The 27,880-nt window shown below is 32.6% G+C and overlaps 1 protein-coding gene across 4 annotated transcripts; it reads left to right on the top strand.

The window, feature by feature from the left end:
• LOC132738811 (transcriptional activator protein Pur-beta-like) lies at positions 1–27,566 on the top strand. Of its 4 annotated transcripts, none has more exons than XM_060726407.1 (10): positions 1–122; positions 441–581; positions 2,961–3,002; positions 5,536–5,577; positions 9,559–9,665; positions 12,069–12,171; positions 12,743–12,861; positions 15,205–15,325; positions 16,981–17,087; positions 19,529–27,566. In XM_060726407.1, the coding sequence occupies exons 2-10, from the start codon at positions 542–544 to the stop codon at positions 19,634–19,636; spliced, it is 789 nt and encodes a 262-aa protein (XP_060582390.1). In that variant the 5' UTR covers positions 1–122; positions 441–541; the 3' UTR covers positions 19,637–27,566. The 4 variants fall into 4 exon arrangements, with proteins under 4 accessions (XP_060582390.1, XP_060582394.1, XP_060582392.1 ...); XM_060726408.1 differs by lacking the exon at positions 1–122 and adding an exon at positions 297–315; XM_060726409.1 differs by lacking the exon at positions 5,536–5,577 and having other exon boundaries at positions 6–122.
• Positions 27,567–27,880: the final 314 nt, after the last annotated feature.

Consider the following 27,880-nt stretch of genomic DNA (forward strand, 5'->3'; position numbering starts at 1 on the left):
TTATCGAAAGTTCGAATCATGTAGGTGGCGAATATGTCCCAAATGACGTAACGCGACATTCATGTTATCATTATTTCCAGGAAATACAGCTGTATCTCATCTAGGTCGTCTGTGAATGGTGGGTAAGTTATTTTCATTACGATTAAATTTGAATAGAATTATATCTGATTTCAGTTTACCTTGGATAAGAATTTCCTTTTCCATCTGCTATTAGATTGTTTTCAAAATATACCGCGCATGAAATGACGTCATCCAAATTTGACCAATCGTTTACTTTCTTTTCATGTTCTTTGACCTGCTGCCGACAATTCAGGTGTAGGTGTTGTAGTGCCTTCCTATTCTCAATTTCCATCTCTGACATTGTCATTTTTCATATTAGCTAGATTTATTTTACTCTTGTGTTATTTACCTATTTATTTCTAATTGTTTTTTTTTTGTAGATAGTTAATTCAACGTGACTTCGGTTCACCCCAGTGACCTCATGAATAATTCATAGAATTTAGAAGGAGGCTTTAGTGTGTCGGTTTGTGTAGGGTTGAAAATGTCGGATAGAGAGAGTGGTGACGAGCAACAAGCTCAGGGTTAGTATATAATTAAAAACATTCTGTAATAATAGATCAAATGGTCTACTCTAGATGTGTGCGTGCTGTGTTCAAATTAGCTTTTCTTTCGCTGACTTTGCAATTTTCCCGCACTCGTGTCAATTTTTCCTGGCTGAAAAATCCCACATTTTGTTAGCTTACTCTCAATGTCCTGTCAAATTTAACGAATGTCATTTGATTATTTATGTATACATGCCTTTTATTTTGTATATTCGATGCAAACAAGATTACATGAGACAGGTTTTATGTGTTTATTTTGATATTTTTCTCGCATGCGGCATGAGATCAAAATGCACCAGAAAACCAACATGGCAGCTGACCTAGATTGACAATCAACGTCAATTATTGTTAAAAATTTAGTTGTATTTTCTTCTAAAAGACAGAATTTTCACTGGTATTGTGACTCATTTTTTATTTGTTCCAACAGTGTTTACACGAAATCTTATCTGGGTTTATAATTTGGGATAAATTTGATACACTTTCCAGCGGAAGTTAAATCTTAATTGGTTAGATTAATCTCCCTTGCACTCTTTAATTCATTTTATATTAGTTATATTCAGAGAAGTGATTTATTTTGGGATTTTTACCATGAAAATATAATAATAACTGTGATGGGTTCTTTAATATCACACTAAATATTTTAAATGGACTTGTCCATCTTTCAATCTGGACTAACCCATTAATCAATTTTAGGGAAAATTTTACAATATGTATTGATTAAATTGTCAACAATGCAGGCCATGATCTTGTACTATACTGGTCATATGTATAGGTTATAGGTTATATACAGAGTTTTAATAAATTAATTTTCGAGCAAACGAAGTGAAGCGAGAAAATTTAAAAAAATTTAAACAAAATAGAACGATTTTATTGGTAGACAAACTTTTGGCGAACTATAAGGATAGATAAAGTGCCACCAGCAGGGTGCATATTTAAGTCTTTAAACCTACCTGTCAGGTCTTGCGGCTTAGTGTGAATTTATCAATTTTTTTATGATGATGTGTAATATTTAACGTTCTTGCACTGTCCACAGAACTAAATTTAAATGAAGAGAACTCCATCAGGGATTTATTATCCAGCAAGTTCACATTTTCGCAAGTTTTTCTGAGACTATTTTTCACACAAGAAAATTTACCAACATGTGCACCGCAATATTTATGGTAATCAAGAGAAGTTAACAAAAAGAAGTTGCAGAAATGTAACAAGCAATATAGATTAAGAATGTGTAAATTATTTTTTATTCTTATGTAATTGTTATTCTTATAAAATTATTGAAGGACTCTTTTTGGAAAAAAAATCAGGACTTAGAATTCAGAATTTTTCTAGGAGAGCATTCCATTTCAAACATATAAAATCCACTGGAAAAAAATTGAAAAGAAATGCTGTTTGTGACAGGTTAAATTGATCTGTTTCACATTGTTTTTGTCAGCAGAATATTGTATATCTACACCCTTTCAGTTTCACATGGTTCCATATTTGTCTGGATGCACCAGGAAGACTCAATTCTTCCTCAAAATGTTTCACAATAGCAAGTTATAAAAAAAAACCCCAGATATTTAAACGGTAGTTTATTGATATTTAACCAATATTTAACCAAATAAGAAATGGAAAACACTGATATTACCCTTGCTTAGAGTAGCGACCCTCTTCCTCCAAAGTCGATTGAGGGCTCTGTTATATTAATCTGACTAATGATTGAAACTGCTGTACAATTTAACCAAGTTCTCTTCTGGCAATTAAGCAGTGATTTTCCTGGAAAGTTGAATAATAATGTACCGTTACTGTTATCCACGTGATTATGTTAGACATTGTATCATTTTGAAAAGACTTAATCCTTTAAGACAATATCAATTATCATATTCTCTACATATTTCCAAATGTGTGCGTGAGTTTTTTTTACACCAGTCATTTGTTGCCACCCCCACCTACAACCAAATTTGAAATTTTGTAGACCTATTTTTGGTTAATCATACCCTGGTCTGTATATGCCCGGCTCCAACCTGGCAGAGGACAGTCATAAGGTAAAATCCCCTCCATAAAACTGACACAGCCACTTGCCCAGTAAGAAAAATTACCTGATGTTGGTGACATCAAAGGCTCTGACATTGCAAGGTTAATTGTTGAGAATCACCGTCTTAACTCAAAAAACTGTTAAACTCCTAAACTACCTCATTTATGCCCACAGGGTAGGGAGGGGTGAGGTTACAAATGACTGGTGCGTTATCTCTGTGTGTTTACAAACTCACATGTGTGTTTTCACTTTTTCGAATAATTTTGTTTGTAAGTTTTCCCATATACATCACTATTACTAGATATATCCATTACCCACCATATTTTATCTTCTTATTGGCGGTGTAGGCAAAGACGAGACCGCTGGTTCAAAGCACGAAGATGAAAATGGTACGTAACTTTTCCAAAAACTCAAATTTAGCTTGGAATGAGGGGATGATAAGAATGAAAATTTTGTTAGCTACATGCACATGTTTATTGTATAAATAGGTTTATCAATAAAATAATATCTTAAGATATTAACAACTACAGTTTATATATTAATTCTGTTGGCTAAATTAGCATGTTGCATGGAGTTTCGGTTTTTCTCACTCATTTATTGCAGGAATTTTAGAATGCTTTGAAATAATTAAAACTGTTACTGGTATTTTCATTATTTTTATTACAAGATGGCCTTGGAAAACAAGAATACTTTAACAGTATAGCCTTATAAAAATAATTGACCACAGAGATTCATTCATAGAAGAAATAAGTTGATATATTTAATTATTTGTTAGATACAGTCAAACCTGAAAAAAAATTGACCAAAGAGATTCATTCAAAGAAGAAATAAGTTGATATATTTAATTATTTGTTAGATACAGTCAAACCTGAAAAATAATTGACCAAAGAGATTCATTCATAGAAGAAATAAGTTGATAAATTTAATTATTTGTTAGATACAGTCAAACCTGAAAAATAATTGACCAAAGAGATTCATTCATAGAAGAAATAAGTTGATAAATTTAATTATTTGTTAAATACAGTCAAACCTGTGAACCAAGGCCATTCCAAAGGTTAAGGTGGGCCCAAACATATCCTTTATAGACATGTGGTCTTTATTTGGAGGTGACTTCTATTTTATCATTGAAGGGTTGTCAAAGAGTTGCCTTTTCTCACAGGGTTATTATTATTTATAGATAGATGGTCTTTTGCACAGGTTTGGAAGTATTTTTGTATATATTACATTTTCAGCTTTTGAACAGTTAATTATGCCCCCCTTCGAAGAAGTCGGGGTATATTGCTTTGCACTTGGCAGTCGGTCCATAGACAAACCGTTTTGGATCAATAACTTAAGAACTCCTTGTGCAAGGAACTTCAAACTTGGTTTGGAGATTGGTCATAACCACTTGATTATGATAGCAACTTTTGATTATGGGGTCAAAGGTCAAGGTCACAAAGACCTTTTCTGTAAAAATAGTCTTTGACCAATAACTGGACAACCAATGAGTCCTCAAGCTTCATAGGTGCATTGGTCTTGGGCAGTAAAGGACCCCTTATGAATTTATTATTGGGGGGTCAAAGGTTATGGGTCATTTTGACCTTGTATGGCAAAATGGTTTTCAAGCATCATTGCAAACAACTAGTGACATGCATAAGAGTTGGGCATACATGTGCATGTTTTACAAACATCTCTTGTTACTATATTTATTTGTTTTAGTGATATGAGATATAAATGATTAAGTTCATAACGTTATAAAATTATATGCAGAATTAAACAGAGAAATTTTTCATTTAGTTTATATACAGCTGATTGATTATTTATCTTTTTTTTGTCTTATTAAATCATTACCAAATATTTGATTTATGCTTGCATGTTAAATTTGTTTAATTTATCTTTGCAATTTTACATATAAAGACAAGGCAGGGATCAAAATAACAATTCAGAGCCACTCCTGAGGATTATCTTCAAATTTCTACCTGTCCTGCATGCTATGATACTCGTCCTGCATTTTAGGCATGATTTTCAAGATAAACTTTGCCGATGCAATACAAGATACTTGCCGATGCAATAGACCTAGAAATTTTCATAATCAGTTTCGTTTACATAAATTTAACAAACAAAAACCGGAAACAAAGCTTGTGTTTTCTGTTATGTATAAATGGCGCACTTTTATAGAGCATTGTCATGCTTATTCCATTCACACCCGTATCCAATTAACAATGTGTTCAGAACTTTATAAAGTGTGCATTTTATCATAACCTAAAACACTAGCTTTGTTTTCATTTTTCTATCGTTAAAAATGTAAACAAACTGAGAATTTTAGCTTTCTATTACATCGGCAAATTTCAGCTTACTTATTGTATATTATATTTGTCCTGCATCGATCTCTACTGGTAACTATGAGTGGACAAGTGGAATTTTTGATCCCTGCAAAGGTTTTTAGCACACAAGAACATTTTAAATGTTTACAAACAGTTTTATGCATTAAAGGTTATTTAATGTCTTGCCATCCATTTTAACTAGTTGTTAATTAAAATGCAGTGTAGAAGAAAGGAAGAGTGAGTTGAACATTTTGGGTGTGAGTGGTATAGTTAAGATCATTGGTGGGGCGTCTGTGGCCGAGTGGTTAAGGTTGTTGACTTCAAACCACTTGCCCCTCACCGCTGTGGGTTCGAATCCCTACAGTGACTTTGGATTCTTTTATGTGAGGAAGCTATCCAGCTAGCTAACGGAATAACTGAAATAATGCATGGAAGGGCACCTGAGGTCTTCTTCCACCAGTAAAGCTGGAACGATGCCATATGACCTATACTGTGTCGGTGTGACGTAAAACCCAATTAAACAAACAAACAATCTAAGATAACTGGCATTACATTTTGTCAATCATAGGATCTTGTCTTCAAAAATCGTGTGTTACATGTTTAAGTCTTTGTGTTTCAGAGGTGATTTTGCAAAATTCTGTAAGCCAGGAATCATGCAATTGTAAGTGGACTAGTTCTAAATGATTTAATGTTAATGATTTTCTTATTGTTTTAAATTGATGCAGGAAAGTATTGATTTTGTTGAAAACTGTTGGGTTTTTATTATGTTCAAATGTTAAAACATTGTATTAAATTTGTTATTTTCTTCGTCATAAGGTTTTAAAACAACAAGCCTATTAAAGGACTAGTGTGTGTTGCTTTTTTTTACCAAAACTTTGATTTGTTTTAATTATTAAAACAATTCTGTCAAGTTTACAAATCATGATTTAAACTAGTTTTAAGATAGGCCATTACCAATACTCTATACACAAGTTTGTCAAATATGCAGAATTTTTTCTTCCATCATTAGTTACTAGGTATGTCTTGGTGGAAACATATTAAATTATGTTTTTTTTTAGCATAATGCATCAAATGTTTTATCTGGATTTTAAATACTTAAAAACATTTTTTAAATTGTTCATTTTTTTCATGTTTACTCAATCTGGAGGCATGCTCGGTTCAAAAGTAAGATAGAATATAAGCTTATATTTGTTTTCATAAGACGAGAGTAAAATTATTTATTTTTGGACTTTAGGGGTCGGCAAAACCTGATTTTGTCTTACTTGTTTGTTTTTAGCTCGACTATTCGCAGAATAATCGAGCTAATGCAGTCACCCATTTGTCGGCGTCGGCGTCCCTGTGGTTAAGTTTTTGTATGTAAGCTGGTATCTCTATAACTACTGAAGGGAATGGATTGAAACTTCACACACTTGTTCTCTGTGATTATCTAAGATGATTGGCACAAGTCCCATAACTCTGATTTGCTTTTTTACATAATTATGCCCCTTTTCGACTTAGAAATTCTTGGTTAAGTTTTTGTATGTAAGCTGGTATCTCCATAACTACTAAATGGAATGGATTGAAACTTTACACACTTGTTCTCTGTGATTATCTTAGATGATTGGCACAAGTCCCATAACTCTGATTTTCTTTTTTACATAATTATGCCCCTTTTTCGACTTAGAAATTCTTGGTTAAGTTTTTGTATGTAAGCTGGTATCTCCATAACTACTGAAGGGAATGGATTGAAACTTCATACACTTGTTCTCTGTGGTTATCTAAGATGATTGGCACAAGTCCCATAACTCTGATTTGCTTTTTTACATAATTATGCCCCTTTTTCGACTTAGAAATTCTTGGTTAAGTTTTTGTATGTAAGCTGGTATCTCCATAACTACTGAAGGGAATGGATTGAAACTTTACACACTTGTTCTCTGTGATTATCTAAGATGATTGGCACAAGTCCCATAACTCTGATTTGCTTTTTTACATAATTATGCCCCTTTTTCGACTTAGAAATTCTTGGTTAAGTTTTTGTATGTAAGCTGGTATCTCCATAACTACTAAAGGGAATGGATTGAAACTTCACACACTTGTTCTCTGTGATTATCTTAGATGATTGGCACAAGTCCCATAACTCTGATTTGCTTTTTTACATAATAATGGCCCTTTTTCGACTTAGAAATTCTTGGTTAAGTTTTTGCGTGTAAGCTTGTATCTCCATAACTAATGAAGGGAATGGATTGAAACTTCACACACATGTTGTCTGTGATTATCTAAGATGATTGGCACAAGTCCCATAACTCTGCTTTGCTTTTTTACATTATTATGCCCCTTTTTGGACTTAGAAATTCTTGGTTAAGTTTTGTGTGTAAGCTTGTATCTCCATAACTACTGAAGGGAATGTATTGAAACTTGAAGGGTTTGTACCTTTTCGGACAATTTTATGTATTCATATAGGTAAGCATTATTATACTCAATGAAACACCCTTGTGACAAATTTTCGAATAGTCGAGCGTTACTGTCCTCAGACAGTTCTTGTTATTTGATATATTTCATAACTTGTCTGTATGATATTTATATAGTAAGTTATAGAAAATTTCCACTTGTCCGTACAGGCTGTGGGACAACATGGGCAGTACGGACAATTGATTTTGCGCCCCTGAGTCTTTATTATTGTATGTTAGTCTCATTGATTAATATAATGTTACAATTTTGGATAAGGCATAATTTTAATTCCGAGTTTAATTATCCGAAAGTCAAAAAAGGCGTTGGCTGGTATTAAAGTGTTGTTTTATCAAATGTTTGGAAGGCTCGACAGACAAAATTGAAAGATAAACATAATTAATATTAATACTTAAATGGTTAAAAAAAAACAACAACAAACAAGGCCATTAAATTTCATCTAGATAAATATTGAATGTTAATGATATCATTTTATAGGGAAGAAATTACGAAATCTTGCATATATTTATTTATAGGTTGTCATCTGTCATTTACTGTTTACTTAATAATGATATATTGTATTGTAAATATCAAACTGTTAGCTAAACCTGTTCTGTACAGTGAGTGCATGTTTATATTTTGATTAATTGCTCAGGTATAAACGTCCTACTTTTATTTCATTTTAAACGGAATGTCATTGAAATAAACATTTCTTGTGATACCTCGCTATTTCCAGGAATTTCCCTGATTGTGCAGGTGGTTTCAGTTTTCAAATGATCAAGATTTATTTGCAAATGTTAGCTGGTTAAATTGGTGTGTAGTATTTCAAAATAAAAATTCAAAAGATGTTGAAATTTAAAGTTTATGTTGAAATTTAAATGTTTACAAAATTTGCTAAACCAGAGGTGGTCTTTTTTCAAGCCTTTGTACATGCCTATACAATATAGATATTATAGGGCCTCCAGGACTGAATGATTAAGGTTACTGGCTTTGAACCACTGGCCCTTTCACATCTGGGTTCAAATCTTACTAGGGACTTGGGTTTGACTGAGGTGTTTATTTAGATTAATGCACAAAGAGTTTTAATAATACTTTGCTGAAGTGTCATGCACACAATTTAATCCCTGTGGCCAAGGTCAAAGTCACAGAGGTCAAAGGTCAGGTAAACATTATGTAATTGTGTGGATGGCAAATGTTGTAGTCTTTAACTGGGGGATTATTTCACAAAATGTTCACATGCATGGAAAGGTTTTGGTATTTATTGACAAGTCTTCACTTTCCTGGAATAATTAATTTGTTTCAGGCGTTAAATGGAAACGATACGGTATTCACTAGTGTTGTTTATTTCTTTATGGGCAATAACTTCAATACAGTTAAAGCTTAGGTTACATGGAATTCTAAAAACTTAATATATCAACTTCATTTGTAGCCATTTAGTACAGGTGTACTGTGAAATATTTCTCTTTTATATTTAGACCAGCTTGTTGCTATGTTGACAAGTCCTAATATTTGTTATGTGAGACATTTTAATTGATTGTTCCTGGGGTCAAAGTAATAATGTTTGACATATGTAATAATATTATTTGTGTATTAACAGATATTTTTGTATAGGGAAAGAGAATTTATGTCTATAAGGTTTATTATAGTCATCTGTGCTTTACAAACATTTCATGACAATTGCTTGAATGTAAGATTTGGAAAAACTTTGCTTCAACAGTTTTATAATAATAGATGTTATTCGGAACTCAGCAAATGTGGGTTTTTCCAAGCTAATGTCGCTGTACAAACAAGCTTTTACCATTCACTTCCAGTCATTTGTACCCCCAGATAAGCAAAGCTGTAATTGTAAAAGTTTGTTTGAACCCTTTGGTTTAGCTGGGAAAAACCAAAAGTATTTTAAATTTCGGAGTAAGTCTATTAATGTATAAGTCATGTATATGTATTATAATTCAGTGTCTGGGGAACAAGCTAGTTTAAAGTCCTATGTATGTATATTATAATTTCAGTGTCTGGGGAACAAGCCGGGTTAAAGTCATATGTATGTATATTATAATTTCAGTGTCTGGGGAACAAGCCGGGTTAAAGTCATATGTATGTATATTATAATTTCAGTGTCTGGGGAACAAGCCGGGTTAAAGTCATATGTATGTATATTATAATTTCAGTGTCTGGGGAACAAGCCGGGTTAAAGTCATATGTATGTATATTATAATTTCAGTGTCTGGGGAACAAGAGTTGGCTACCAGAACTCTGACCATACAATCAAAACGTTTCTACCTTGATGTGAAACAAAACAGACGTGGACGCTTCATCAAAATTGCTGAGGTATACATATTTCCATATATTTACACCAATTGTTTAAAAGCAACATTCTCTCTACAATGAAACAGTGAGTCTTCTGCCATCACTTTTCACATCACCAAGGAAAAGACAAAAACGTAGAAAACTATACTTCAAATGAAGCATTAAATACTTTCATACTAGTTAACCCCTTAAAAAAAACTAGTTAACCCCTCGAAAACAAACTATCACATATGCTGAGAACTTTATAGTCAAAGAATTGAGTGTTTTAAAACCACAAGCCATTCGGGCTTAGTAATTAGCAATACATACTGGCCCAACAGCAACTAGGTTTTTTACAAGCTCATAAATGTTAAACTGTTTTTGTTGATTTTTATGCCACTGAATATATTATTTTTTTTACTTATGGTATACGTGGAACATTCAGATTTGATGTTCTTCTCATTTGCATTTTGTTTCTCCACTTAAATCATTTACAACATTAGTAAAAGACTAATAGCATTTTGAACATTGTTAACACGGTTGTCACGAAATAATGTTCAGGTAAAAGATGGAGGGGAAGAGATTTGGTGTTGTCCGTCTGACTGATTCTCTGTCATTCCATCCTTTCCAGCATCTGTTAGGAAATTGTGTGACATAGAATTGAATAGAGCATAAAACTTTAACTTTTTTTCAGTTAAGAACCTTAAACTTTATATTTGGTTTAAGCCATGTGATTTCTACTGTGTTGGTTGCGACGTAAAACCTGACCTAAAATAACCCAAAAAAACATCGAATTGAGAATTTAAAGTGAGATGTGTTCAGTAGATAGAGGATATTGAATGAGTGTAGATTCAATACTGAATTTATTGAACAAGTTGAATAAAATTCAATTATGCGGGCCTCTACGGAACAAAATATTTTATTTAACGAGTTTAATAAATTCAGTAATGAACCAACAGAAATACATGTATATATAATATTCTATTTATCACATATCCACGGAGTCGCAAAATTGGCACAGGTATGTGATAAAGAGTGATACAGTGCAATGGAACAGTTACTCAACATTTGAATATAATTATTTGGTCTGAGGCTCATAATACTTAAGGCATTAAATCATTCGACAGATGATGTCAATTTCAAAGAAATTTGCTTGTAGATCTTAAAGCAACATGCATGCCTCAAGATGGTAAAATGAAAAAAGCATTTCAAGTAATAGCAAATACAGGTCTAGTAAGTTATTGTGTGGGCTGATATTACTTGAATTTTATTTTTATAATAAATAGTGTGTATCAAGGTAGAATGTCTGTTTTCCAAGCAGAAATGTTTAAATGTGAATGTTGGTAAGCAAAATTTCAATTTCTTTCAACTATTCAATGAACTTGAAGAAATATTTTGAAAATTGCTACAGCTTTAGATCCGAAATTTTTCTCTGTCAGCTAGACTGACAAGTCAGTAACAATTAGGTGTAAAATAATTTTACTAAAACCACAAAATCTCTGGTTTTGGATAAGGTGAATTTTGAGGAGAAACCAAATTATCCTAAGGCTGGTACTAAAATCGTGTTGAATAATATATCAATATGAACACTTTTATAGTTGGTTTATTTAAGCATGTATCATCAAATACTGTTTAAACAAAATATATTTGTTTGTCTTGGCTTGGTTTCAGTTACATAGTTCATTGATTAATTTATGATTTTGTGAATATATATACAATATATATATCTGTGCTTCCAAAAAAAGAGTTATTTACACTTATGCTCATAGGACCCTTATTTATTGACTGATAACATTCATATTTGGTATGTTGATATCTTGAGTAGTCCTTGGGTAGTCCTCTGTATAAAGTTAGGGGGCCACGTGGGTCAAGGTCACTGGTGATAATAGATTGTTTAATATTATTGCTTATACAGCCTTTATCTGTTCTTTCATATCTGGTAGGTAGATACATTGAAATATCTTATAACTTTGTATGAAATTCGGGGTCACTTGGGTCAAGGTCAAGGACACCTGTGCTAAAAATATATATTTACAATCTTGCTCATACAGTCTTTATTTATTGGCTGATGTGCATTAAATAATATTGATAAATGAGCAGGTTTGTGGAACATTCATCACTTTAAGGAAAAATTTGTATTTACATGTATATAAAGTTGATGTTTTGTAACGTCTGCTTGTTAAGCATTTTCATTTAATCTTGACATATTTATGTATAAAGGGTAAATGGTTGGCAATTATTTCTGTAATTATATTGTTTTATAAATTTAAGAATTTTTATAGGTTTCAGTATGCAAGTTATGTTTTGCAGAGTTGTATGTTTAAAACAGTGACAATTGTAAAACAAAACAAAGAAACAAACAAACAAAAAACTTTCACCATCCTTTTACACCCTTATGAACATCATTATCAGACTTCATAGATGTAATGTATTGGTATATTGTAGGTTGGAGCAGGGGGGAAGAAAAGTCGCCTCCTTCTGGCCATGTCCTCAGCAGCAGAATTCAGAGACCACCTCACAGAGTTTAGTGATCATTATTCCTCTTTAGGTTTGTTTTATATCCTTTTGCTTCCTTAAAAGTACAGAAAAAATGTGCAATGTCATGGTTTTTGTAGTTTGTTTGTTTTCATTATATAGTATAATTAATTGAAGTAAAATATTGTATAATCTGCAATCATAAAATGATGCTCCCTCATTGAAATTTAAAGGGATGCCACTGACATGACAAGACTGGAAATAAATATATAATAATATATATAGTTTTAGATTTTTTGTACCATTGGAACTGCTGTAGGTCTAAAATAATGAATTGTGCCCACACTTTCAGATCAATCGCTAACTGACTATTTTTCCAGAATAATAATTTTCATTGTGCTGAAGTGAAAAATGTTTGATCACTTTTACTTAAAGTCAGGCTAAGAATCACTCTAAATACATTGTATATCCATCATTTTTAAGGAAATTTCCAAAATAAGTTATAACTGAATAGCCAACAGTGCAGACCATGATCAGACAACAGGATTTGCCAGCTGATGTTTGTCTGCGCTGTTCCCTTGGTTACTGTTAGTTGCCACTAGCATGCTTATTGAGGTTGCATTATAAAATATGTTTTATTAAAGGTCCTCCAAATCCAGACAACTTACCAGAGGACGGTAAACTAAAGAGTGAGATGATGACAAAAGACAACAAGAGATATTACCTTGACCTCAAAGAAAATCAAAGAGGAAGGTTTCTTAGGGTAAGTTTCTAAGGATGTTTACGATTGGAATGTAAATCGGGGGATGATAGTGATAGTCCAGGGCTTTACTTTTGTGTTTTGTCTGAAATATTTATTTGACCCATTACTTGTTGTAACATCACTTTTCTTACATTTCGGATAGGATTATCTACTGTTTAGTAGTTTACACCGGTGCTATAAAAAAACCTGTCTTACACCTCCCATGTTAGACAAGTCACATGCTTTAAATGATGTCATTTCCACGGCCTTTAATGAATGAATTGCGTTCTTAGAATCATACATGTGACATCCCGGCGGGATTTAAAAAAATCCCGATATTTCAACACTGATCCCGATTCCCGATATTACAGCTTGAATTCCCGATATTTAAAAAAAATCAACAAAAAAAATCAAACACAGCACCTGTATCTAAAATGTAAACCGTGCCTCCGGGCATTGATTGTTATCTGTCCATATCCTAAATTATAGCGGATTAAATGTTGAGAGCAAGGTGACGTAATAAACAATCCTATACCCAAAGTTATTCTCACATGTTTAACTTATCACATGTCGTGTGTCAATCAATTGACCTCTTTTGTAATTTGGCAGTAGGTATTACACGCTACGTCATCAAAACTTCCCTGTAAATTTACATGTATGAATTCGGCTCAACCTTTGATTTTCTTTGATTAGTGCCGCACTGATAAAGATAAAAGGTGAGCAGAATCATTTAAAGTGGATCATTCAAAAACCTGTTCGAGATGTCTAATTAACCTATTTTTAGTGAGTGGGTATTTTTTTTGTTTTGTTTAGGAATTACACTATCATCCAGGCAAAAATGTGGATTTAATTAACGGAACGATTCTTGTATTTATTTTGAGTCTTCTACTTATGTTACGTTATTTAACTGTCACAGTCTTATGTTCATGAATAGTTGTTGTACGTTTTCAAATAGCTTGTAGACAATTATTGAATGACTGAAAAGACAGATAAAATTCTTCAAACTGAAAATAATGAAATGTGAAAATGTGACTGTTTTGAAATAGCCTGTATGACTACACTTATTTATTTATCTATTCATTTATTTTTTGTGAAATAAATTAATATTGATCCACAAAAAAATCATAAAAAGTATAACCATTTAATGATTTTGAGGGTAATATAGATTCTTTGAACCAAATGTGCCAAACACGCTTTGAAATTCAAGTCGATAAAAAAAATCCAGTTTTGAGCCCCAAATTCCAGCTGAAAATCCAGATTTGGCCCATTTCATTTGTCACATGTATGTCTTAGAATGATGTCGTTTTGCCGTTCTGAATGAATTTGTAAAAATTATATATGCTACTATAAGAAAAGAAGTGCTAAATGAAAATATTAGTTTTCCTAATGTTTTCCCAAAATATGATTAATATGTTATATGCAAGAAAAAGAATCAAACAGCAGCTGTTGTAACAGACCAGAATATCTAGCTATAGGGTAACTATAGCGAAAACTGGACAGAGCCTCTTTACCGCTGTAAACAGTTTCCCTAGAGCTAGATATTCTGGTCTGTACTGGCAGCTGGTGTAAGATCCTTATAGACTACTAACTGGGTAATACTGATAATTGATTTTGCTGCCCTATGTGGTATTTAGCTTATCATAGTAAAGTTACTAAACAGCTGCAGGAAGAGAATAAAAGGGCTGGGGGGATTCATTGAAACATTGTATATAAGTTCTACAGAACCTGTATAAAGCAATAACCTGTTTACAACAACAGAATCAAATCTTCTGAAACAAAGATTTTACATGGAATTTAACCTCTCTTAAGCAACACCTTTTCATCAACAACCAATTACAGATAAAAGTCACATATAATACTAGGATTGTTGGTTCTAAAAGTTATGTGTGACACACACAGATATATCTATGATATTATGATATTATCGCTGCTGATGGCTTAGAGGTTGCAAGATTCAGAGGTTGCAAGGTTGGATGGCAATTAACTCTTTTAATATGAGTTTAGGTAAAAATGACAGGTGACAGTTGGGTTAGTTGTCTTACTATGAACCAAACCTTGGTCCGACAATTACATTATTGACAGTGATTTGCCTTCTTATAAAACAAACTACAATAAAAGGCCTCTTCCCAAATGAAATTTTCTTTGAAATCATGCAGTTTTCCCAAAAATCTGAACTTAAACCAGCTTTTTTTTCCTTCCCAAATCCCAAAATAGCAATGATAGTGACAATTTTTCCCAAAATCAAGAGGCAAAGGCCCCTTCCAAATTAAGTGTGAAAAATCTCTGATTGAATAAACTATATAACTGGTATAAATTTACATCCCCATTGGATGATATCATTATTCAAGTAACTTTTATTCACAGGTAGCGCAGACGGTACAGAGGGGAGGACCAAGGTCACAGATTGCTATCCCAGCACAGGGACTGATCGAGTTCCGTGATGCTCTAACTGATCTCCTTGATGAATTCGGAACTGATGATCATGGTAAATTCTGCTTAAACTAACCAGGGATTTTTTTGGGGGCTTATTATACCCCCACAAACGAAGTTTAGGGGGGGTATATAGGAGTCAGCTTGTCGGTCGGTCCGTCCGTCGGTCGGTCCACATCATGGTTTCCGGACGATAACTAGAGTTTGGAATGAGGTATTGTAATCAAACTTGGAATATAGCAACCTTATGTGGAAACTCCGGTTGGTATTGCATTTGGACCCCCTGGGGTCAAGGTCAAGGTCACCGTTACTAAAAATAGAAAAATGGTTTCCGGACAATAACTAGAGTTAGGAATGAGATATTGTTATCAAACTTTGCGTATAGCAAGCTTATATGAAGACCTTGGTTGGTATTGCATTTATGCCCCCTGGGGTCAAGGTCAAGGTCATGGTTACTAAAAATAGAAAAATGGTTTCCGGACAATAACTTGAGTTAGGAATGAGATATTGTAATCAAACTTGGTGTATAGCAAGCTTATATGAAGACCTGGCTTGGTATTGCATTTGGACCCCCTTGGTTCAAGGTCAAGGTCACCGTTACTAAAAATAGAAAAATGGTTTCTGGACAATAACTAGAGTTAGGAATGAGATATTTATTAAAACTTGGTGTATAGCAAGCTTATATGAAGACCTGGGTTGGTATTGCATTTGGACCCCCTGGGGTCAAGGTCAAGGTCACCGTTACTAAAAATAGAAAAATGGTTTCTGGACAATAACTAGAGTTAGAAATGAGATATTGTAATCAAACTTGGTGTATAGCAAGCTTATATGAAGACCTGGGTTGGTATTGTTTTTGGACCCCCTGGGTTCAAGGTCAAGGTCACCGTTACTAAAAATAGAAAAATGGTTTCCGGACAATTACTAGAGTTAGGAATGAGATATTGTATTCAAACTTTGTGAAAAGCAAGCTTATTTGGAGACCCCAGTTGGGATTACAATTAATGAACACAGTTGATAGTTTGTGTTGAAATTTTTCTTCAGACTACTTAGTTTTCAAAAAGTTGCGGGTGGGGGTATTAATCACCTTCAGTGATAGGTCTAGTTTTATCAACTGAAAATACAAGCTATTTTCCAATCCACAGGAAAAAAAATCACAAATTTTTAGTTACAAAATAAAAATATTGAAAAAAAAAAAGAAAGAATTAAAATCTTTGGTTTCCTCTCAATAACTTGTTTGCTTTGGCCTATTGACAAAAAAATTGGTGTACGGCAGCTTATATCAAGATGCAGCTTGGGATTGCTACTTAGATATCTGGGAGCAAGGTCAAGGCACTTGCTTACAAGAGCATTTTCAGCTTCTTATCAATAATTTCAGTACACTTTGACCTATTGATACTTAATTTGGCATGTGTGTAGCTGAACATGTAGCTTACAGCCTGGCATTGATACTCCGGTAACTGATATGTTTTTATTTTAAAGTACTGAAACCAACTTTCTGTGTTGGTACAATTAACAGCATCATCTTTTCTTCCCTGCCATATTTCATTCCTAATTTCTGTCACGTCAATACTTTGTGGTTGAAAACCTAGTTTTTGTCATTGTCCCATTGCATCCCTTCTTGACAGGGTACCAAAAATTAAAAGCTTTAAATTTGAGATACTTCTGAGGCTTAATGGGCCTTTAATGTTTGGGTTTTTTTATGAATTACAGAAGGACAAAGTGACCTTCCAGAGAGTAAATACCTGAGAGTTGAGAACAAAGTGTTCTATTTTGATGTCGGATCAAACAGACGAGGGGTGTATTTGCGTGTCTCAGAGGTTTGTATCGTATAATTGTTTGGTTTTACAGGTTTTTGTCCCCCCTGCTTTGGGAATGGTGCCGGTAACGGACAGATTGGGGAAAAATGCATTGGTTTGACTCAAATTGGTAATTTTACTTTAAGATGCCAAATATTCATGGGGAATTTCTTTTATCCATGGAGACATGCAAATTATACATAATATACACTTCTAAACCATGTGTATTTAACTTATAATATTTTTGGCTATTTTAGGTTGAAAATGAAAAAAAAAAAATTACAATTATTGTACAAAATGAATGATGTTTAGGTGAGAAACACTAAAAGTACAAAATGAACTGGGTACAAATATCGCTTATCAGTATGGAAGCATCCATTACTGTTTATGTTTACCTTTAAATTTACCGATTTTTGAGGAAATTATCAGTGTTATTTTTGGAATTTATCAGTTATGAATTGGGAAATTTGCTGTTTATTTTCAATTGGGAACGATGCCGTTTTCCGGTATAAGTTATATAAGGGGGAAAAAATGCTGGGTTATATCACATTCTAACACTATCGGAAATTTTTCTATATAAAACAAAGAAGGCCCGAAGCGTGCATTATTCTACAACAATGCATTCGCTGTTCTTATTATCTCCCTGTGTATTTTCACATTGAGGGTGCCATTTTGTTTGAAAATTCTGATAAATAAAAACAATTTTTTGTCGAACTTTGTTGTGTAATGAAAGAAAATGGTATAACTAAGAAAATGAATCCGAACACCATTATCTTTTATTCAGTCGTTTACGCTGTACCGACCTTTAAAGTATTGTTTACATGACATCGCAATTTAGCACCAAACAGCACATGCAAAACAATCAAATCAAGTAAGCTATTTTAATGTCACAAACGAGTTAAGTTTTACATTTATTTCACTTTTAATAATTTTTATTTCGCTTGAAAAATAATAGAATGAAATAGAATAAACAAACAAAGTTTTATCAACGTTTTCAAAATGCGTTATTCTCAAAATGTTTCTACACAGGGAAGATTTAAACAGTTTTTTTCATACCACTGTAACAGCCTTTAAAGAACGTTTCTGTTTGAAACTCTGAGGCGAAAACAAATTTAACCACCAAACATAAAGTTCAACATTATAATAATAATTATATTTTTTCTTAACGTGTTAGAATGGAAATAGATATTAATTCTTTGTGCATTATTGTATAATAATGCAAGTTTTTCGTTCAAATGTTTTGTAATTAATCACTCAGGCATATCGGCCTTCGTGATTATATTACTACGCATTTGAACTCAAACCATGCATTATTCTACAACAATGCACTCAGACTTGATATCTATTTCCTAATCAACCCTGCAGAGATAATCAATATGGCTCATTTCCAGCATAACTACCTGAGGAAGACCTTGACTCCTATGCATATTATTTCAGGCACAAGTTTGCTTCTGAGTAGATTTAAGCTAGCTGGATAGCTTTTTCTCAGCTTTGTCATGAAAGAATTCAAAGTCCTTTATGGGATTCGAACCGCCAGCAGTTAGGTGCTATGTATTTATATATTAATGTATTAAGGTTTAACATTTGATTGATGTGCTGATCAAGAGTTCCGTTTTGATTAAAGATAGATTTTATAGGGTTTAAGTAAGATTTTGCAGACTTATTCAAAACTGAAAGTTAATTGAGTAACATGATTTCATTAAACCCATGTGATTTTGTTATAAGGTGTATGTATATTTATCATAAGAGTGGAGCAAATTCATATAACTGGGAAATCTGTGCCTGCATAGCTCAATTTGTCTGAAGCCGTTGGTAAAAAATCATGTGGGATTAGTTGTAGGCCACTGGCAGAGAAATTATAATAACTGGTTAGTTATTAAGTAAAGCCAGTTAGGTGGATCAACTTTCAAGATGTAACCAAAACTATGTGAAAAATGTGCTTGAATCATAAAAAAAATTGTGCTTATATTTGGAAATGGTTAACCAGAGTTGGTTACATTTTAATAAGTATGGTTTCACCATATATTTGAAAGATAGGTGATAATATGAAGGTTTGTGGCCAATTTGATGAAAGGACGTTTGTTTACTTTCTCTACATTTTCCTGCGTCGGTAAAAAAGGAAGCTAATCTCCAAGTGATCTTTATGTTGCCATAGTACAAGTGATCTTTATGTCGCAATAGTAACAGATTTAAATGTTAATGAATAAATTTGTCAATTGCTTGGCTTACATAAAATTTATACATATAATATATTTTTAATATAATATGTATGGAGGAACATTAAATGTTGATGGTAATGATTTACCCGTCTGTAAGAAAAGAGTTGTTAACTGTCTGGTTTGTACAGATATTTTTCCAAGGCCTTAGACCTTCCATTCTCTTTTCATTTTTCCAGGTTTCTTTCTCATTATCGGACATCGTTTGTATGACCTTGGACCTTCAATTTGTTTTCTTTTTTCCAGGTTCGTTCTAATTATCGGACATCGATCACCATTCCAGAGCGATCATGGGGTAGATTTCGCGATATGTTGTCAGAGTTTGCAGACAGGGGACATGACGGCGGCCAGTAAGGTAGCCCAAATCTCTAGACCAGCGGGAATGTGCTTCTTGAAGGGATCAGTCATTGTGTAAAAGGAGAAGTCATTGATTTTGTTTCATTATTATTGTACAATGGATTGCTCTGGTCCTTGGGGCTGTGTTTTTGACGGAACGATTTAACTAAAAAAATGGGTTCAAGATTCTACATTGGGACTGCTTTGAAGATGTGATTATTTATATTTTTCCAGAAGGATCAGAATTGGACACGTTAATGAAACAAAAAAAAAGTTGTTGAATGAAAAGACAAAAAGCTTTACAGTATACGCGCATGTACAAAAAAAATGAAAAAGGCAGACTTAAGTTATAAGGATTACAGTGTTAAATTTCTCAGTGCGTCTACAGGGTTGAATGATTAGAAATTACTTAGGGAGAGACTTAAATGAAACAGTAGTTTGATTATAATCTTTAGAAATAAAGAAACTATACCAAAAAAAATATATATGTAAAAAAAAACGAAAATGTATTCGCTGCATGTAAACATTTTAGTAACAACACATTATCTCATTTTTTACCATAGTCAAAAGCAATTCATATATCATCGTATATCATTTCATTGAATTTATTCATCAAGCACAATTCCCGAGGTTGGAATTTGGCCGAGCGTCTTTACTGATGTAAATGTATATTAACTTGAAAAAAGCGGGAACGAGGGATTCTCTTTTAAAAATACGATGATACGGTATGGTTTAGATGTAGTGACTATGTAATTCTGTACAGATGTAGGAACTGTAAGCTTTTTTCTGGGCACTGGTTTGCACGGGGGCACGTGAATGTTTTGAAAGTAAATGTGTGCAGGTTTGGTCAACTGAAGAACTCGTCTTACTACATGTAGCGTCTACACTTACCACACGAGCTCTGTCGTATTATAAACATAAAGAAATGAGATACAGATGAAGTAGAACTTAAAGATAAGTTGGACGAATTTCTATAATGAAAAACGACGAGGATTTCTAAAAGCTTATGAGGTCGTTTTGATCATGATAATTGTTTGAATGGTAACGAGAGCAAAGAACAAAATGCGAAAAAAATATTTCTGTGGTTGTGATTCGAGACTCGTGAATCGAGGACGTGTACGGAGAAGGACGTGAACATATTTTAAAACATACTGGAGTGATTCAGTTGATGATAACTGCACTGTATGCTGGTTGAATGACGATCCTTTGTTAGATGTTATTGACTTTTTCAATGTTAAAGTTGAAGTTTTTAGTGACTAGTTAAGTATATAAATTTGTGTACAGTGATAGAAGGTTTGAGCAATTATTTTTAAAGAATAAAACAAAAAAATCGTATATTTTACAGATTTGTTTTAACGTTTAAAGAAAAAAGGAAACTAAATGGATATTTGTGCAATTTTAACATACTAGATCGAGTCAGTTTAATTCTGTCCATCAAAATTATGTTCTGATTTGGTTTCTTTTCATTTTCCAAAAATGAAACCGAAAGTTTAGTCAGGAAAATAATATAACGTAAAATTAAGAAGCATGCTTATTAAAAGCCTGTATTATTTCATTGTAATTCAATATATTGCTGTGACAAACAATTTACTTACGAAAATGGCATATAGCTTAGAATGAAAATGTAAAATGTATCGAAATATAAACAAAGATAAATGGGGCGAGTGGGGGCGGGGAATAGTTTTCAGGAAAGTTTTATTTTTAGCGTATTACATATCATTATGGAATCCCCTGTGATTCCTAGGAAGTATTTTCATTTCTGTGGTAAAAAAGCTATATACACTTGTTCGTTATTACCCGCAGGTAAACAATCTGGAGTAAGATCTAGTCATTAAATCAGATTGAAGATTCGTCGACATCTTTTTCATTCACCAGTCAGACCATAATCTCCTTATATCCATTCACAATTCGTTATCTGTGACGTGTACTCATTTACATATGTTAATAATTGTTTAAATTTTAGTTAACGAAAAGGTTCCCTTTTCTTTAAAAAAGTTGCCCTCTTTTTGCCGTAGTTATTCATTTATTCCTTTCAAGGCTATTTAATACAGGGAGATGAACTTTTTCATGTGAGCATACTATACACATATTAGGGCTGTACTTATGTGATAATATAATAATGCACATCAGAACATGTGTAAGGTCTTCCCACAGCGGTCAGACTTTAAAAGACGGCATATTACACTGAAGGTGTGACTTTAAACCAAACAAAAAAATATGCAAAAATAGCCATGTGTATAATTTAAGGACTGGGAAATATACCCGATGCCATGTTAGTAATTCAGCATGGTTTGGATAACAAAAGGTGTAGGCACATTTGAAAATATGTTAAAAAATGAGCCTTTAATCAAATTACTGTAAGATATTATCATTATTATTAAAACATGTGCATAATAGATCTAAAATACGGGAATTCTATTCATATAGTTGTAGCCATTTTCTAAGAGAAGAGAATCACCTTCAGTCTTCTTTCATTTTCATTACTTAATTCATCAATGGTAATATTAGTTCATTAAAGCAGAATGCCTCCAAATTTATGCTAATTTTCGTGAATTTTTTTTAAAAATGTATTGTGAAGTAAAATGCTGTCAAGTGACTGACCAAAGAAACACTTAAAAATTGGCTCTTGAAGTATACCAAAATTACAAAAATCAGAATATGCAAAAATAGCCCTTTATTGTGTTAGTTGCGCAGTGGAAATATCATGATATATACTGCAAAATCAGATTATTTAACTGCATGTAACATGTAAATTATGGAATTGTGAATGTTTTTACTTTTATTGAAATCTTAGTGCATTTTTCTCAAGTTTGTTTTTCTCGAAATATTCTAGCTTGTCTGGAGGCATGAAGCTTTAATTCCCTATAATGGTTAATATTTTTTCAAATCTCCAAGTCCGAAACAAAGAAATAAGAAAGAAAAAAAAACCCATAAAAATAGAAGAGAAAAAACAGAAACCAGATTTTAGCATATATTTTGATGGAATTGGACAAAACATATGTAATATTACTGCACATTATGACAGCATTCCTATAGTAAAACTTTATTGTAACATCTCCCTTACAAAGAAAATCTAGGGGAACATAAATAAACTGTTAATGACAAATGGAAAATTTAAAACAAAAAGATTGTTCTTTATCTTGATTTTTTTTATTTTTGGACCAGTTTCCACTGTCAAAAGCACATAACTGTGTATATTATTAACGAGACAATTACATAATATAGAAGTTTAAAAAAAAAAAACTAGTTAAATTGTCCAATTGTTATTTACAGTTGAATACACTAGTACATTAATTGAAAATTGTACACTTTTTAACTTAAGAACTTGTTTGCAACTCAACTATTATTGTACATGTCATTGTTATGATTTTGTTGTTTGTTAATTTCTTGTTATAGAAAGTTTACAGACAAATCCTCTGTTAAAAATGCTCTTTAAATGTACTTAATTTCACTCTGGTTATATGAAATAAAAATGAATTCAACCGTTCATGGCTTGAGTGGTTATATGAAATAAAAATAAATTCAGCTGTTTATGGCTTGTGTGGTTATATGAAATAAAAATAAATACAGCCGTTCATGGGATGTGTGGTTATATGAAATAAAATAAATTCAGCTGTTTATGGCTTGTGGTTATATGAAATAAAATGAATTCAGCCGTTCATGACTTGAGTGGTTATATGAAATAAAATGAATTCAGCCGTTCATGGCTCAAGTTGATAATATAGGCTTTAGATACTTAACAGAAAGGGCTGTTTTATGTAAAATACATATGAGCAGCGTCATGACAAAACCAATATAGTGTGTTTGCCACCAGCATGGATCCAGACCAGCCTGCGCATCCGCGCAGTCTGATCAGGATCCATGCTGTTAGCTTACAAACCCTAGAGAAACTGATAGCGAACAGCATGGATCCTGATCAAGCTGGTCTGGATCCATGCTTGTCACAAACGCACTATGTTGGTTTTGTCGTGAGGCGGCTCATATACTTTTGCATTACTTAAATATACTTGAGAATTCTTTGACTAGTATACATATTAAAAGTTCATAAGGCCAATTTTTGTGAAACAATTCCTGAATAACTGAAAGCTAGCATTTGAAGATTTAAACTCGATTAAGCTGCATAACAGTTACTTAATTATATAAAAGAAGCAGAAAGCATTTTTTTTAAGGAAAAAATAAAGTAAAACAATATGTTTTTTTGGTTGATTGTTTTAATGGGTAGATTTCACAGAGGAATTTTTTGTAGACCACCTGTTAAACTAAAACATACTCATTATTCAGCAATGTTAAAATAGAGTCATTTCATACTGTTTACTAAGACATTATTTTATAATATTTCTCTCATAAAACTGAAGAATGAAAATAAACAGAAATATCATGCTCTTGCTTCTTAGAATTTCAAATATTTTTTTTCCTGCCCAAATTAAAACTGTATTTTGCTTATTTAGTGTAAAACAAAACTGATTTATTTTTTTAACACAAGCCCACCATTATGCCTCTAGCGTACACATTAATGTTCTGTGAACTAACATGAAAAGTTGGACATGACTGTGTTAGAATGGGTTCATATATATATATACATAGTTATATCAGATTTAACAATTTTGTCAGGTTATATGACCCAATATAAACATAAGTTTATATGAAAGCAAATGATTATATATAGCAAACAACACTACACAGCTTGTCAACAGTCATATAACCTGTCTGTTTGTACAAGGTTATATAACCTGTCAAAATCTTTACATGGTCATATCCTGTCCAACGTCTTTGGTTATATAACCTGTCCAAAGTCTTTGTGCATGGTCATGTAGCCTGTCCAAAGTATTTGTACATGGTCATATAACCTGTCAAAAGGTTTTGTGCATGGTCATATAACCTATCCAATGTCTTCACACATGGTCAAATAACATGTCCAATGTCTTCACACATGTACATATAACCTGTCAAATGTCTTTGTATAAGGTCATATAACATGTCAAAAGTCTTTAATAATACTTCCTTTGACTGAAACGCAAAAAAATATAATTTTGCTGTAGATATGTATATATATATATAAAGATAATATATACTGCCCAATTGTCCAATCAAAATCTATGATAAAAACCTTTGGTGTTATATGGAAGTACATACATAATATATACCTGTGTATATATATATATATACTCAAGGCAGACTTAAACTTGTGAATAAAGAAACATAATGTCTTCCATCTGCTGGTTTGCAATCATTAATCTACAGATAAAATGCTTGCTTATATCTATAGCAATCTGGCCGAAGACAGGCATAAATGAGCCGCGTCACGACAAAACCAACATAGTGCGTTTGCGACCAGCATAGATCCAGATCAGCCTGCACTTCGCACAGTCTGATAAGGATCCATGCTGTTCGCTTACCAACTCTATTATAAGTAGAGAAACTGATAGCTAACAGCATGGATCCTGATCTGGATCCATGCTGGTCGCAAACGCACTATGTTGGTTTTGTCGTGACGTGGCTCAAATGTAGATACTCCCAAAATAGGTTGGTATTAATGCAATTTCTAAAAACATGTGATTAAATCTTTACCTTATTTGTAAAATTGGATTTGCCCTGCTTTTGAATTTGGAACAGTCCATTTACAGTTTAAGGAACTTCAGATACAGGAAACAAAAATTTAGCTACCAACAGTAAAGAGCCTGGTTAGAATGCAGGGATGTGCAGACTGGCCTGGGTCTATACTGGTGTCAAAGGTCAATTATTTTATCTTCCAGTAGGTTAAGGGGTCATGTAACTGTCAATTTGTAAATGATCAATGTTTATAGATATACTTTTGCTAACTAATTAGTAATTAAACAAACTGAAAAAAACTGAAAATTATGCTTGAACTATAAAGATACTTTATTAAAATTCAGGTCAATATTTCTGGCAAAGATTCAATTTCACGATGTAGGTCGGTTAATTTTAACAGTTCTTTGGGCAGTTTTCATTTTCGGTTTACATTCTCAATGATAGTTCATATGTTTTGTTTTTTTCGTTTATTTTATCTTGATGAAGTTTGGTTCAGTCACTTGAACAGGGCCTCGGCTTAAAGTGCTAGATTTTATTGTATTAACGCTATGACTTGTTTGATTCAATTATATTTTTTTTACAATTTTTTTTTTTTTTCGGTATTTTGTAATTGTTGCAATATATGGATATATTTGTATTTCTTGGTAAAAATACCTTCACAGTCTCGGATGGAGACTTTATTCTTTTCTTTTCTTCTCTTTTTTGTTGAGTAAGTCTTGTTTATTTGTTAATCTGTTTGCTATTAATTTGTGTCTTTGAAGAAATTCTATTTAGTTTAAGCATTATATTGCTGTGTGTAATACAGAACAACTTGTAACAAACATTTTCAAAACATGTTTAAACATCTGTTATTTTAATATGCTATGCTTTGGATATGAAACTCCATCTATAATCTTTTTTTTTTCAAAATTATCCATTATGATTAGTCGGATATAATTTTTTCAGTTCAAGAGGCAGCCAATCAGATGCTTTTGTTTAGACTGATTATCACATTTATTCATTTTGCCATTACTTTGATGTAGACTGGGCTTTACTTTTCATGTTAAAGGGAAACAACTTTGCAAAGCTTGTTTTTAATATCCTTCATACAAATTGTAGAGTAAAGATTTGAAAACTGATTTGAGAGTATGGTAAGATGATTATATTAGGAATTTATTATACGTTATTATTTCATGTAGACTTAAATATAAAGTGTCCATTCCTGGGACAAGTTTTTAATGTAAATTCATATGAAAAAAAAACCATCAAATGAATGTAAGATTACTCCTGTTATAAATTATATAGTAAAAAAATGTAAACAATGGCAGTATCACAGTTGCACGCACCTTTTTTTATAACGTAACGCATTAACTATGCATACGGTTGATAAAAGTCATCATGTTTCATATAAGATATGTATAGTATGAAGAAAATGAGCCGCGTCACGACAAAACCAACATAATGGGTTTGCGACCAGCATGGATCCAGACCAGTCTGCGCAACCGCGCAGTCTGATCAGGATCCATGCTGTTCGCTTACAAACCGTTTAACATGTAGAGAAACTGATAGCGAACAGCATGGATCCTGATCAGACTGCGCGGATGCGCAGGCTGGTCTGGATCCATGCTGGTCGCAAACCCATTATGTTGGTTTTGTCGTGACGCGGCTCAAATGTTTTAGTGTTCTGTTATATTGAAAACTCAAGCAATTCCAGTAATATTATATACAGAAACGTTACGCTGTAAACTAAATAGAGTTTATTTTTGGTTCTAGATAGAAGCTGCTTTTCAACTGAATAGGACAAAAAATGTACTTAACATTGACCTATGACCTTGTCAATATATCTTTATAAATTATTGTGGATTTGTTTGGCTACCATTTTCAGCCATTTTCAGACAGAAATCACTTACAAAAGCGTATGAGTAATCAGTCTTTAGATCGAAGGTAAAAGTATAATAATGTTAAGTACATCTGATTGTTTTGATGATTTTACAGCATGTGTAAAGATATGTACTGAAACAGTAAAGATTATGCATTGAAATAAGAATCCTCAGTGAATGGTTGGATTTTAAATTGAAAGACTTTGTATTCAATGTACTAAGTGATGCCATGCTGCAGATTTGACTGTATTTGGTTAATATTTTGAAGCAAACATTAATTTAAAGACTGTTGCCTGTGAACTTTTCTTTCCTGATGTCTACCAACAAAAATTGTATTAAAAAATATTTTACATGCTTCATGATCTAAACTATTTGCATGTTGTTTTAATAACAAGATATTTTTGTACTAGAACAATATTTGGTTGAAATTTTATAGATTTCTTGTTCATTCATAGACATTATTATCAGAATGTACTCTTCTCTCTTTTGATGTCCATCAACAATCCATATAAGTTAGATGATTAAAAACTTAAACCTTTTGTTTTTCCTTTTGTTTTATATATCAGTATCCCTACCTTAACCCAGCCTAATATGATGTCTGCATTTATGCCTTACAGGTATATTAACAAACTGAAAAAATAACATGGAGTTAAACTGTAACCTTCTAAATTTGTGTAGGGTTAACTTGTAACCGTCTGAATTTGTGTAGAGTTAACTCCTTACCTGCTAAATTTGTGAAGTTAACCTGTAACTGATGAGTTAATCCATAACTTGCTGAATTTGTATAGAGTTAACCTGTAACATCTGGATTTGTGTAGAATTTTATTTGTTTACTTCCAAATTTGTGTAGAGT

Source organism: Ruditapes philippinarum, unplaced genomic scaffold (assembly GCF_026571515.1).
Source record: "Ruditapes philippinarum isolate M1 unplaced genomic scaffold, ASM2657151v2 ctg7698_1_1_1_1, whole genome shotgun sequence".
In the NCBI taxonomy this organism is placed as follows: Eukaryota; Metazoa; Mollusca; class Bivalvia; order Venerida; family Veneridae; genus Ruditapes; species Ruditapes philippinarum.

What these genes read in the sequence shown, in the direction of transcription:
- LOC132738811 (XM_060726407.1), top strand. Translation starts at nt 542, where the DNA reads ATGTCGGATAGAGAGAGTGGTGACGAGCAACAAGCTCAGG. An exon ending in AAGCCAGGAATCATGCAATT is followed by an intron (nt 5,578 to 9,558) that starts GTAAGTGGACTA and finishes TTATAATTTCAG; the next exon opens with TGTCTGGGGAACAAGAGTTG. An exon ending in TGTATTTGCGTGTCTCAGAG is followed by an intron (nt 17,088 to 19,528) that starts GTTTGTATCGTA and finishes TCTTTTTTCCAG; the next exon opens with GTTCGTTCTAATTATCGGAC.